The sequence below is a fragment of the Mirounga angustirostris genome, unplaced genomic scaffold (genome assembly GCF_029215605.1).
Source record: "Mirounga angustirostris isolate CCGP_5_RB_7025 unplaced genomic scaffold, mMirAng1.0.hap1 SCAF_4, whole genome shotgun sequence".
NCBI classification, from domain to species: Eukaryota; Metazoa; Chordata; class Mammalia; order Carnivora; family Phocidae; genus Mirounga; species Mirounga angustirostris.
Genome location: NW_026991712.1, coordinates 36,211,994 through 36,225,991, shown reverse-complemented (window position 1 = coordinate 36,225,991; position 13,998 = coordinate 36,211,994). Strand labels below are relative to the sequence as shown.

General features: G+C 48.9%; 1 protein-coding gene across 1 annotated transcript in view; it reads right to left on the bottom strand.

Annotated features, from left to right (window-relative positions):
- Positions 1 to 5,086: 5,086 nt before the first annotated feature.
- Positions 5,087 to 13,998, bottom strand: part of ANKRD46 (ankyrin repeat domain 46) — a 55,305-nt gene continuing 46,393 nt past the window's right edge. Inside the window, exon 5 of the mRNA XM_064588042.1 lies at positions 5,087 to 8,821. Within this exon, the coding sequence (XP_064444112.1) occupies positions 8,653 to 8,821 (169 nt within the window). The 3' untranslated portion in view covers positions 5,087 to 8,652. The remainder of the gene's footprint in view (positions 8,822 to 13,998) is intronic.

Sequence of the window (13,998 nt, the reverse complement as noted above, 5' to 3'; positions counted from 1 at the left end):
GTTCCAGCCGGAGAGTCCATCACCTGGCCCCAAGCTGGGTTTCTGGATTCTAGGCCAGTGGCTGCCCCATTACAAAAGGGAGTGGCCCAGAGGCAGGAGCATGGGCTGGTAGAAGTCAAACTTGATTCTGCTATTTACCAACTGTGTGGCCTTGAGCAAGTTTGTTAACCTTGCCAATTCTCAGTCTCTTTTAACTGCAGAATGGGGTTTTCATGAAGATGACAAGAGACATATGTATATAAAAATGGCTGGTTCCAGGAACCAGATCAATAAGGGAAGTGTCATGGTGGCCACACCATTCTTTGATAGAGCCTCAGTCACTGCAACGGGTCACGTGGGACCTGAAGGGTCTTCAGAGTGCTCCTAGAATCTGTCTTTGAAGCAGAGGGTTCCCACAGAGACTACTCTTGCTTTAGGGATGTCTGTGAGGAAAAGGATGGGAGGAATAGTGAACATGTTTGTGAGAAAGTTTCTCTCCACCTCTTGAGAGGGGCCCAAGGCCAATGTCTACACTTATCTGAGAACCTGACCTGCTTTCTCTTTGCTGGCTCAGGCTCTAAGGAAATAAGAGATCAGCCTTGTGCTTCTCCAGTCCTGCAGCTGTGACCCATGTCTGTAGAGAAATGGAAACAGATGCCCTAATGCACAACCCATGTGAGGCAGCTAAAGACAGAGATTCAGCCCATTTAGCCACTGAGCACTTCCTGGGCACCTCCTGAATGCCTGGTGTGATGTCAGATATCACAGGGACTTGTCACACTAGAATAATAGCTGACATCTGTGGAGTCCTTACTGGGTGCAAGACACCAGGCTGGGTTTTTGCAAACAGGGTTTCATTTAATTCTTCCAGGAACCTCTCAGGGGGGCACGAATATCCTCTTGATCGATGAGGCACAGAGAAGTTAAGTTCCTTGCCCAAGGCCACACAGTAGCAGGTGGGACCTGAATGCACCTTCTGTCTGCAGCAGTCTGTGCTCGCCACCACCACTCTGAGCATGTAACAAGTACCCTCCAGCCTCTAGGAATTAAAAGGCCTGGAGATGAAACACACAGCCCGAAATGCTGAAATAAGGATACAGATGCCAAAGAACCCAGAAAAGAAACACAAAGAAGGAGAGGCAGCTAGGGGTGACTTCATGGAGGAGGCAGAGTGGGGATGGGATCAGAGAATGTCTGGGGAAGGTAGGGGCAGGAAAGCAAGTGGAGAAAGGGAGAAGGTGCAAACCTTGAGGAAACTGGACTCAGTGTGGTGGCACGTGGGCTCCTCAGAGGCCACTTTGGTTGCCTTGGAAGTGGGGACAGAGTCCTTGGAGAAGGCCACTGGGCTGGCCTTTGGGTGTCTGTCACCTGCTGGGTTCAGGGTTCTGGGGAGTCTGACCATCCTGCTCCTTCCAACTTGGCGGATGGGGTTTGATGAGGGTGTCTGGGGGGCTGATGGTTATCTGGGCAGCTTCCGAGTGGATGGGCCAGGCCCCTGTCCTGATTGGCCGTGGTGCTTGCTGCACTGCTAGTTAATTATTTGCCTCACCCCTGTGGACACTGGCCTGTGCAGCAGGGCTTTCTAGTCAGCTGAGCCAGGTAGGTCAGGTTGGAGCAGTGGGTGCTGCAGAGGACAGAGGGAGCGGGAAGGGGCAGATCTGCTCCCTTCCCGTCCCCATGCACCCTGGAGGGGCGAGGGCCAGCAGGGGTTGGGCACAAGTGGCCAGAGGTGGGGGTGGGCACACCCTCTGCTCTTCGTGGACCTGGCATCACCCAGGCTCCCCAAGGACGGGCAGCCTCAGCAGGGATCAGGGCCCAAACTTGCAGGACCTTGGGTCTTCCCTGGGGGGAGGGGGCACTGTCCCAGCAGCAGCGCTGAGATCCTCTGCAAGCCGCTTCAGGGCTACAGAGGTCCGCAGTGGGGGCAGAGCACGAGAGGGAAACGCTTGGCTTCCTCCACACCTGTTCTTCCCTCGTCTGCCCCATCTCAGGCAGCGCAGGCCAGCACTGCAGGCCTCAGGGGCACAACTCAAAGTCTTATCCTGTCCACCTCCAAAACAGCCCTCAGCCGCCCACTTTCCTGCAGGGCCACGTCCGGCTGATTTCTCTGCCTCAGTCACTGCAGTGGCCTCCATTGCCACACGTAGTTCTCCCGCGCCTGTTCCTCCCCAAACAGCCAGACGACCAGTGATAAAACAGAAATCAAATCACTGTCTCGCATTGTTCTCTGCCCCCCGGTCAGCAGGGTGCGAGGGGCCCTCCCTGACTGCCCCATTCTTGGGCTGACTCATTCATTCACTCATTCATTCATTCATTTCAACACACATTCATCAAAGCCCGATCACATACTGTTTATGGACTGGGAACAGTGACAAAACACAAAACCCCTGATCTCATGGAACAAAGTATTAGTGGAGGGGAGGGCAGACAGTCAGTAAACCAATATATGAGATGGTAGATGGCAAACCTGTGGAGAAAACAGAGTAAGGCCAGGAAGTAGGGAGAGCAGGGGCTGGGGGTGGGCGTCAGCGAAGGCGTCTTTAGGAAGGTGACATTTGAACAAAGACTTGAAGGAAGCGAAGGAGTGAGTCATGGGGATTGCAGGGGAAAATTTGTTCCTGCAGAAAGAACAGCAGCTGTGCCCTGAAGTGGGAACACCCCCGGCTGCTCGGGGTATTTTCAAGGAATACCCTAGCTCCTGTTGGTCACTACCAGGTTTTCGTCTTTAACACAGCATTTGCACAATTTGTAACTTATGTCTGTTAGGTTCTTGTGTGTTTTCTGCCACGAGCTGTCAGCTCTCTATGGTAACAGTGTGTCTGTCTTACTGACACCTGAATCCTTCGTGTCTGGCACGGGGCCTAGGGTCTCGAAGGTGCTCAGCAAACGTTCAAACGAGGTGATGAAGCGGGAAGCTGGTGTACTCCAGGGACACCTGTGAAGGGTCCCTTTGGGGCTTCTGGGAAATGACTGGGGCACTCTGAAGGAGGTGCCGTTCTACTTCAGGCGGTGTTCTGCGTGTGGTGGGGTGGGGTGGGGGTGAGTCACTGCGACCTGGGCATCAGTGTGACCCTACTGTGTGTCCAGGCCGGTGACCTCTGGGATTCCTGGCTGTTGGGCTAGTTTACGGAATAAAAAGCGAAGGCATGCCTCCATCTTACTAGCTCCGATACCTTGTTTTGGGTAGTCATCTTGCCCTCCTCCCACTGTTCCTCTCCCTAGGGACGGGATAAAGCCTTCTAACAGAGCAGACTGACTCTCCTCACAGATGTCGTTCTCGTTCCAACAGCTCTCCCACCTGTGGCTGTGGGGCAGTTCTGGCTCATAGATTTACATCACTCTTGCTCTCCCAGCCAGTGGTATGGAACACGTGAGAAGCAAATTCTACCTTTAATAAGAATTTCTTGCAGACACCGGAGACTGGCTGATTCTTTTTCACTGTGACTGGCCAGCTCTGGTTGCTGGAATGTTAAATACTGATAAGGAGGAGAAGATAAACCCTGCTACCCTCCCGGGCCCCAAATTTCCCCATTCCTGAGCCCAGTCTTCCTTGTTTGAGAGAGACTGCCAGTAGCCTACTCTGTACCCAATTTGCCCTTCTGCCTTACCGAAAAGTACCTACTTCGGGGAGGGGAAGCAACACAGCCAGCTAAAGGTCTACATTTCCCAGTGCTCTTGAAACTAGGGATAGCCAATGAGGTATAAATGCAAGGAGCTGGATGGGGCTTCTTAACAGCTTCTTAAAGGGAGCTGGGAAATGTGCTCTCAACTCTCTACCCTCTGTCCCTTGAACGCTTCCATGATTTCCGGTGCTCCAGCAACCATATGGGACCAGGAGACGACCCTGAAAAGGGACGCCACACTCTAAAACGCTGACTCTCAGTCTTTAAGGCTGAGAAAGGAGAAAGCAGCTCCTGACATCTGGGAACTGGCCTGACACTTTCAGCTAGGCCTTAGCTTGTCTGAAGCTGGCCTAGATGTTTTCTTGTTGGACATAAACGATCTCACAGAATGCCATCAGTCAACGTCACTCTGCAACTGTGATGAAGTGAGTCAAAATGGACTGCCTCGTAATTTTATTTAAGCACAGACAAAAACAACCATAAAATACTAAATGTCTTCCTTTCCTTGCTAATAGGAGTGGTGGCTGCTTCTTTACCAAGTACACATTTAGCTTGGATCTGGTTTACCCTCCTTATCGATAAGATTTACTAAGATACTCAGTCAAAGAACTGTCCCATTTCCTGACAAAACCCAATCCAGAGCAAATGCCTGCTTTTTTGGGCCCTCCCTAAATTCACCCAACCAAGGCCAAGTCCTGCAAGTCTTGTCAAAACCCTTCCTACTGAGATGGTACACCGTTGCCCCAGCTGTGCGGTCTCCCTCACCACAGTGAGGATAAGCCCAACCTGTTCAACTACAGGTGTTTCAATCACTTGGGTATTGATTATAATGCAGGCTGTGGTTCAGCAGGTCTGGAGCAGGCCCTTTTCATTTTTTTTTTTATTCTTATGTTAATCCCCATACATTACATCATTAGTTTTAGATGTAGTGTTCCATGATTCATTGTTTGTGCATAACACCCAGTGCTCCATGCAGAACGTGCCCTCCTCAATACCCATCACCAGGCTAACCCATCCTCCCACCCCCCTCCCCTCTAGAACCCTCAGTTTGTTTTTCAGAGTCCATCGTCTCTCATGGTTCCTCTACCCCTCTGATTTCCCCCGCTTCATTCTTCCCCTCCCGCTACCTTCTTTTTCTTTTTCTTTTTTTTTTTCTTAACATATATTGCATTATTTGTTTCAGAGGTTTCATTTTTCTAACAAGTTCTCACACTCTGAGTAGCAAGGCAGTCAAGGATGATGAATTTGAATGCCAGAAGGGCTTGAGTTTGACCATGGGGCCCCCACATGAATCCTGGACTGCTTTCTGGAGAAAATATGACTGGTTTTCAATGAACTCACTGCTATTTGGTTCTTTATAAACTAGCAACCCAATCCAACCCATTGTCCTTGTTCTTAGGCAGACATGTGGTTACAGTTGTAGGAGCCATTGGTGAGATGTTGGGGTGGCTAGGTATGTGCAGGCCGCAATGAGGCTTGGGCAATTATATTATTATTTTTTAAAGATTTTATTCATTTATTTGACACAGAGAGAGAGACAGCTAGAGAGGAACACAAGCAGCGGGAGCGGGAGAGGGAGAAGCATGCTCCCGGCCTAGCAGGGAGCCCGATGCGGGGCTTGATCCCAGGACCCTGGGATCATGACCTGAGCTGAAGGCAGACGCTTAATGATTGAGCCACCCACGTGCCCCTGAGGCTTGGGAAATTATTGATCAAACTTGGTGCCTTTGAGGTGAAATTTTAAGCAATAAGAGAAACCAAGTCATTCCACTCAGTGGATTGGCGGAAAATCCTCCAATAGTCTTATGCTGGCTCCATGTCAGGCTCTTGGACTGGAGGACCAGAGATCTGGGAGGTTCTAAAATGTGCTTTCAGCTGCTCAGGGGGTCTACGTCTGGCCCACTTCACCCCCCAGCTCCATTTCTCACAATCCCACACCTGACAGCACCAGGATGTCTCCAGTGCCCTGGCCTTCACTGTTCCTTTTGCCGTGAATGCCCTTCCCATGCTCCTTCACTGGCTAACTGCAAACTTCTACTCGGCTCAGCTTCCCCATCCCGCACAGCCAGTGAGTGCCCCTTCTCTTTGCTTCCAGGAACACTGCCTTCCTCTGCCCTGCTCTTTCTCAGCTTATGAGCATTTTTTTATTTTGTGTTTACCTTTCCATTTTCCATCAGCTCCTAGAGAACAGGGACCATGCTTCATTTATTTTTGTATCCCTTGACACAGTCCCCAACATTCAATAAATATGAAACTGACCTGAGGCTCCAATCCCCCACAGCCTGCCCCTTCATCTCTAACCAACTGGAGGAGGGTTATAAAAGAACAGTGAAAGAAACCCTCACATAACCCTCCCTTTTTAGGTTATGTAAAATTGGGGGTTCCCAGGGGCTTTAGGTGTGAAGTTGTAGGTCCTATCCCACTCGGAAACTTGGCACCCAAGAAAAAGGTAGGCTTCTGAAAAACCACAGAGGCATGAGTTAGTGTTCAGTAAGTGACTATTAAGTTGAAACTTAGGGCATGTCTCTATCTGGGCTTCTCCAAGTTGAATGGGCCTACAGGTCACCGAATAGCAAATGCATTTTAGCTCCCACGTGAATCCTGCATGTTGAGACCTGCAGCGTTAGTATCATCTGGCAACTGCTCAGAAATACAAATTCTTGGAACCCACCCCAGAGCTACCGAAGCAGACGTCTAGGGGTGCGGCCCAGGCATCGGTGTCCGACTCCAGCTGAGGATGGCTGGATTCTCGGAAAGAGTGACAGGAACAGCCCCGACCCGAACAAGTGGCTTCACCTTGTTCTAGGGGAGCTCCTGACTTCCCAGTCTTATAGCTGGACCTCTGAGAAGGGGAGCCATTGAAAACAGAGAGAAATGCCAGTGATGACGCCAGGCTGTGCACTAGGGCTACAACTGTGTCCGTGCGTACTGGGGAAGCATTTGCAAGGAAATAAGCTAAAACCCTCATGGCAGCTGCATTATGAATAATTTCCCCCTTTTCTCTAATTAAAACAATAAGTTCTTGTATAACAGAAAGATACATGTGTTCAGTTTTATAAAAATACGTTCTCACTTTATGCCGTAGGGGGCAGAAGGGGCTGTGGGTCGGACCGTGAAATGGTTCCTACAGTAGTCCTGTGGCACCTGAGAAAAACCAGAGTTTGAGCCTCTCAGACAGTGTTGGGGGGGCGAGGGGGGGAGGCATGGGCAGGCATGTGAGGTGGCAATGCCATTAGGGTATGTGTTGGAACAATTTTAGTGCAAGAGATAAAAACCACAAACTGGACCGACCAAAATAAAGAGGCGGGGGGGAGAAGGAGGGGGCAGGAGTAAGGGAGGAAAGAAAGTTGCTTGATCTGTAACTGAAAAGGCCAGCCGGAGCCAGGTGCCCCGAGGAGGGTGCGGCCAGGTGTCCGTCCACCCCTTAGCTTTCCCTCCCTCGGCATCAGCTCTGTCCTCAGGCAGGCTCTGCCCTGGACTCCAGTCTAGCAGTACCTGCCCGAGGCTCTGACTGGCTCAGCCTGTGTCCATCCCTGCAGCCTGGGCCTGTGGAAGCACATGGACAGGAGAGCTGCTGCCCCAAAGGAAAACCCACGGGCTGCCGTCAGAAGGAGGAGATGCTGGGCAGGAAGAACGTTGTCATATCTGCTCCTATCAATCGGATTATCGGCGCTTTTGAGCTCACCCCCAGGTCTGCCCTGGGCAGTTTGCAGACTTGTGCAGAGGGTTTGGATAAGACTTAGAGTGGCTGCAGGCTTTCAAAGAGAAAAGTGGCAATTGGGGTCGTGGGGGGCAGGGGGGCGGTTCTTACCCACCGAGGTTAACACTGTGCACCCTGTTCTCGGGAGGAAGTGGGAATTTCCACAGGGTAAGTTCCCTTCCCTGTACAATGAATTACTGTCTTGATGAGAAACCCGTGGGCAGCTGGTTGAGAAGAGAGAGGCATTCTCTGAATGAGAGGGAATTTACCACCTTCTTTTATGGTGGCAGCGCTTCTGGTATCACGGCAGGGTACGGCTTGATTCACCTACAAATATATGTATCTGTGTAGACACCATACTGCTAGCCTCTGCAGAATACAAGCCTGGAGATAACTTCTGCAGCCCAGAATACGTCACCTCTTGTCACAACCACTCTCTACACCACCCCCACACCCTGCGGGCCCAGGCATGTGGGCCTGGGGTTCCCCAATTGGAGGCCAGATGAGAATCTCTATGTGCAGGGATTTGGGGGTGGGGGTGGGGAAGTGGGGCTGGTAAGCTGGCTGGCAGTGGCCCAAGTCCCTTCCAGGGCCTGTTGGGCCTCTCTCTCCTGGGGGGGGGGGCCTCTTCCACCACTGAGTTTCTAACCTGAACCTCCAATATCATTCATCTCATCCCCCCTGCCCTGGGGTGCTCAGACTTGGTTCTTCTTGGAGCGTCCTGCCAGGGCTCAGAGCCTTGGCTATTGTCTTCAGAGCTCTGTCCTCCCAATGAGGGGACAGAATAAACAGAGCCCACTGTTCTGGATTCTGAGTTGGAGGAAAGCAGCTCCATCTGCTTTTTCCTTCCCCTAGAATTCTCCCCCTCAGTCACCATCAGCCCCTAGAGTCCCCTCGAGAGGGCTCCAGCTGCCACAGCTCCCCATGGCAGATGTCTGGCTTCTTCCCACCCAAGGGAAACATGGGCTCTTCCCCAGTTCTGGAGTTCCCCGTCCTGCCCAGGCTACTGTGGGCTGAGGAGGGAGATGGTAGGAAGGGTGAGGGTTGGGGAGAGGGGCCATCCTTTCACAAGACCCAGGAGTTCTGCTAGATGAACACACCGGACTCCTGGGCCATCTACGAAAACTCTGCCCTGACCTCCACAGGTCCTCTGACTTCCAATGAGGCCTATGGAAACTGAATTATGGGTAAAAGTGATGTTTAAAACGACATGAGAAAAGATGCAGTAGAAACTCTAACAGTGAAAATTTTTTTCAACATTTGCTGAAAAAACTAAAGAAACTCTCACAATATTTTGCTCTATTGGATCATTTCCACCAACATACAAATGTGCTGTTATTTGCCCATCTTTTAAAAAGAAAGTTTTCTCTGTAATAAATGATTCAACAAAGAAATAAAGGAGAAGGGGAAATCTCCCCTAGAGAAGAATTCCAAGTAATACATGTAGATACTTCCCACTCCAGGAGGTGGAACTTGAATCTCCTCTCCTTGAGGGTGGGCTGGACTCTGTGACTGGCTTCTTGAAAGGAGGGTATGTAGGGGAAAACAGAAATTTTATTAGGGAAGACACCCGGCGGACAGCATGTTAACCAAGTGATGAGGGTAACAACATCCCCAGTGATAAGCCATGCTGCTGTTATGTGCTCCCTGATGTGAACCAAAGAGAAGGGCACTTCAGCTCTGGGGCATTCTTCTCCCAAATCCATCACCCTAGCCAAGTCATAAGAAAACCTCCGATAAACTCAAATTGATGGACATCCCACAAAATACCTGACCAGTACTCTTCAAAACTGTCAAGGTCATGAAAACCAAGGAAAGACAGAGAAAGGGTCACAGACTGGAGAGACCAAGGCCTGACCCAGTGTGGTCTCCTGGGACAGAGAAAGGTCATTAATGTGAAAACTGGTGAGATGTAAGTAGAGACCATAGTGGGGCTACTCAAATTGTGCCAATGTCAGTTTTGACAAATAACTACAGCTTTATAAGAAGGTAACATTGCATAAAGCTGGGCAAAGGGTGTACTAGAACTCTCTGTTCTGTCTTTGCAACTTGTCTATGAACCTAAAGCTATTCTAAAATCAAAAGTCTATTCCAAAAAAAAAAACAAAAAACAAACTTCATCTACAGTTTAAAGACTGACAATACCAAGTGTTGGTAAATCTGTGAAGCAACTGGAACTCACACATTGTTGGTGAGAATGGAAAATTATATAGTCATTTTAGAAAAACATTTTTGTAGTTTCTTATAAAACTAAACATACATTACTATATGACCCAGCAATTCTACTCCTAGATATCTATCTACCCAAAAGAAATGAAATTTATGTCTGCACAAAGACTTGTATACAAATGTTCTTGGCATCTTTAATCATAATAGCCCCAAACTAGAAACAATTTAAATGTCCAACAAGGGAATGGGTAGTCAAACTGGGGTATATCTGTACAATAGGATACTACTCAACGATATAAAGGAAGGAACTACTGATACATGCTGAGCAAAAGAAGCCAGGCACAGGAGGACATCCTGTATGATTCAAGTTATATGAAATTCTAGAAAAGGTGGAACAAAGCTCAACAACAAAAAGCAAAACAGTGGTTGCCTGGGGCTGGGGACTGGGAGGAGGGGGTGGGAGAGATTGACTATAAAGGGGCAGAGGGAATTTTTGGGGTGGTGGAAGTGTTATATATCTTGATTGTTGTGGTGGTTACATGGGTGTATACATTTCTCAAAACACTGAACTGTATACTTCAGACATAAATTTAAATTATGCCTCAATAAAGTTGGTTTTTAAAAACGCTTTCTCTTGCTCCCCCTCACCATGCCAGCTATTGTGCAAGGCTCCCGAGTTGTCTGCAGTTCTGCCCCACAGACTCTCTCTTCTGTTCACACCCGTTTCGTTCCATCCCGCATGGAACTGCTCCTTCAGGACTGTAATGACCTCCATGCTGCTAGATCCAATGGTCGGTTCCCATTTCTCTCAACTGACCTGACCTGTCAGGACATCCCATCCAGTTCACCCTTTCTTCTTGGAAGCTCTCTTTTCCTTTGGTTTCCAGGACACGACAGTCTCTTGGTTTTCTTTCCATCTCTGATTACTCTTCCTTAGCATTCTTCACTGGTTCTCCTGACCTTCCAACCATCTATTGTCGGGAGTGCCTCAGGGTGCTCGTCCTGTACGTACTCAGATGATTTGATTTCATGGAATCTCAGGGCTTTAAATTCTATGCATATGCTGAGAACTCCCAAATCTGTATCTCAAGCCCAGCCCTCTCTCCCAAATTCTAGCTTCATAATTCCAACTGCCTACTTGACATTTCTATTGGGATGTCAAACAGACATCTCACATGAAATACATTCAAAACCGAACACCTGATCTTTTCCCATAAGCCTGCCCCCCTGCAGCCTTTTCTATCTCCATAGATGGCCCTGACAGATCATGCTTTATGCAAACCAAAAACCTAGGAGGCATCCTGGACTACTCTTTTTCTCACACTCCACTGGCCCTACCTTGAAAATATATCCATAAGATGTGTATTCTTTATCATTTTCACTACTACTATCTTGGTCCAACTGCCATCATCTTGGAAGAAACTCCTAATTGGTCCTCCTACTTCCATTCTTGCCCTCCTACATTCTATTCTCAACACAGCAACCAGTGACCTTGTTCAAATTTAAGTCAGACCATGTCATTCAAAATTCTATTGTGATTCTTGCTCAGAATAAAAGCCAATGTCTTTGCAATGGCCTGTAAGGCCCGACATGACCTAGCCCCCCCCCACCTTACCTCTGTGATATCATCTCGTAATACTCTCCCCCTTGCTCATTCCTCTCCAGACACACTGGTCTTTTTGCTATTTCTCAAACATGCCAGGTATATGCATGCTCTAGCTGTCCTGTCAGGATGCTCTACTGGCCCACTTCTTCACCTCCTTCAACTCTTAGCATACAGACTTGCTCAAATCTCACCTTCTTGGAGACCTACTCTCTTTATTACTACAACCTGACCCACCTCAGCACTTATTTCCTTACCTTGCTCTATTTTTTCCCTTTGTTCCCATAGCACTTACTTTCTACAGGACTCCTACATTGCTTTTGTTGTACCCTGTGATCTCTGACAAGCGCAGACCTCCGGTTGGCTGGGCTGCAGCTGTGTTCTCAGAGTCACTGCCCACTTGCCAGGATCATCTCTCTTGGGGAACCTTCCCAGGAGAGACGACAGTTGCCCATAACTGCACCATCCTGCACAGTAGCTGCTAGCCCCATGTGGCTACTGAGTGCTTGAAAAGTGGCCATCCCAAAATGAGGTACGTTAAAAGGGTAAAGTTTCGGGGCGCCTGGGTGGCTCAGTTGGTTAAGCAACTGCCTTCGGCTCAGGTCATGATCCTGGAGTCCCAGGATCGAGTCCCGCATCGGGCTCCCTGCTCAGCAGGGAGTCTGCTTCTCCCTCTCCCGCTCCCCGCTCTTGTGCTCTGTCTCTAAAATAAATAAATAAAATCTTTAAAAAAAAAAAAAAAAGGGTAAAGTTTCAAAAACTTAGTACCAAAAGGAATATATCTCATTAATAATTTTTTTCAAGACCCTATTTATTTGACAGAGATAGTGAAAGAGGGAACACAAACAGGGGGAGCGGGAGAGGGAGAAGCAGACTCTCCACTGAGCAGGGAGCCCGATTCAGGGCTCGATCCCAGGACCCCGGGATCACGACCTGAGCCGAAGGCAGACGCTTAACGACTGAGCCACCCAGGCGCCCCTATCTCATTAATAATTTTTAATATTGACTCCATGTTGCTATTTTGGATATATTGGGTTAAATAAAATACACTATTAAAATTAAGTTCATCTATTTCTTACTGCTTTTTAAAGATGTGGCTGGCTACTAGATGATTTAAAATTACTCAATTGGCTTGCATTATATTTCTATGGGGCGACACTGATCTATGAGGTAAAACTACTTACGTCTAGAAATCAAATCCCAGGAGCTTAAAATCCACATTTCCTAAATGTGAACTGATGTTTTTTTATTTCAAGTACTATTGAGATATAGTCAAATTCCATTAAGACAAAAGCCCCTTCAGGATTTGATTAATTGGGTTAATGGGGACTTTTTAAGAAGCTTTGGCTTTGTTTTTATTCTTCTATCATCTGGTGATGCTGTGCCTGCGGGACTGAGAGCCCCCCAAAGGACAAATGCGGTCTCCTCTCAAGGTTCCTCTGACACTGTACTTGCACCTGCTCCAGGAACTAGACTCTCCAAGAGCCTGAACCTGTGGCCTGGCAGGGCATTGAGGCTCACAGGGTGGAAGAAGGAAGCGGGTGGGCCTGCCATGCTTGGGGCGGTGTCTGCACCACGATGGCCCAGCTCAGACCTGTAGATGGGCAGCTGGTGGGGCTGCAGGTACTCGGGGCAGACCTGTGTGGGAGGCACCCAGGCTGAGGGCCAAAGGAAAGGGATTCCTCTTCTCAGGAGTAAATGCAAGGGGCTCATTGTCTCTAGAAACCAGTTTTTGCATGGAAATCAGAGGCTGTGAGTGAGTTTCAGGAAAAAACAGCTCCCACTGGTCTGGGAAGACCACGGACTTCTTGGAGGCCAGGCCCCAAGAGAAGGGCACCCCAAAGCTGGGGGTTGTGGGAATAGGGAAGACAGAATGAGGGGCTCAGTGACCTAGGGACCTGGCACCAGAAGACATAATGATGGAAGGAAGGGCTGGATTAGGAAAACTTTCTCTGATCTCCCGAAATTCTGTAATCTTGCCATATTGTTTTTATATTATTGAGGCGGGGGCGCCTGGGTGGCTCAGTCGGTTAAGTGACTGCCTTCGGCTCAGGTCATGAGCCTGGAGTCCCTGGATCAAGTCCCGCATTGGGCTCCCTGCTCGGCGAGGAGCCTGCTTCTCCCTCTAACCCTCCCCCCTCTCATGTACTCTCTCTCTCTCATTCTCGCTCTCTCAAATAAATAAATAAATCTTTATATTATTGAGGCGGGGGGGCGGCGGAGGGAGCTAGGCAGGGGGATGCAACATCTCTTGAAAACTTACCCCCACTTCTAAGCTCTCTGCCTCTGGTCTTTCCTGGCAATGGTTATTCCTTCCTGACTCAGGCCTGAGGATCTGGACTAGGAATTATACTCTTAAATTTCTTAGGAAAAGCAAAATAGAATTCCATCCTCTGTTTTCTCCCTCTTTCTCACTGTGCCAACTATAGGAAAAAGAGAAAAGAATATGCAAAGTGAAAAAGATTCAAGAGAGGTTGCAAGGCTAGAAAGTGAGTAAGAAATGAAAACAACAAAACAAAATGTTATTTTTAATTTGCTTTCAGACATCAGGAGTGCAGGTCGGCCATTTCGGACAGGGAGGTAGACACAGCTGCGCAAGATGCTCCAGGAGTGAACTGGGCAGGAGGCAATTTAGGATGAGAACCAGGGAAAACCTGTCCCTAGTCGCCTTGCCCCTGGGGGGTGGTGAGTCTCCTCAGCGGACAGAGGGATTGCTCTCAATCTTGCCAGAGGCCCGGGAGAAGCAGGGCCGCTGCTGGCCGTGGGTGGGGGTGAAGGGCCTGGCCTCTCGAGAGGGCTCTTCTTCCATCCCAGAGCCATTGTCTGCCTGTGAATGTGCTTTCATCAGCTGCACACTGTATTTATGGCTTCTCGGAATTTTCCGAATGAAGTAACTTTTTTCCCCAGACCATTTTTCTTCACAA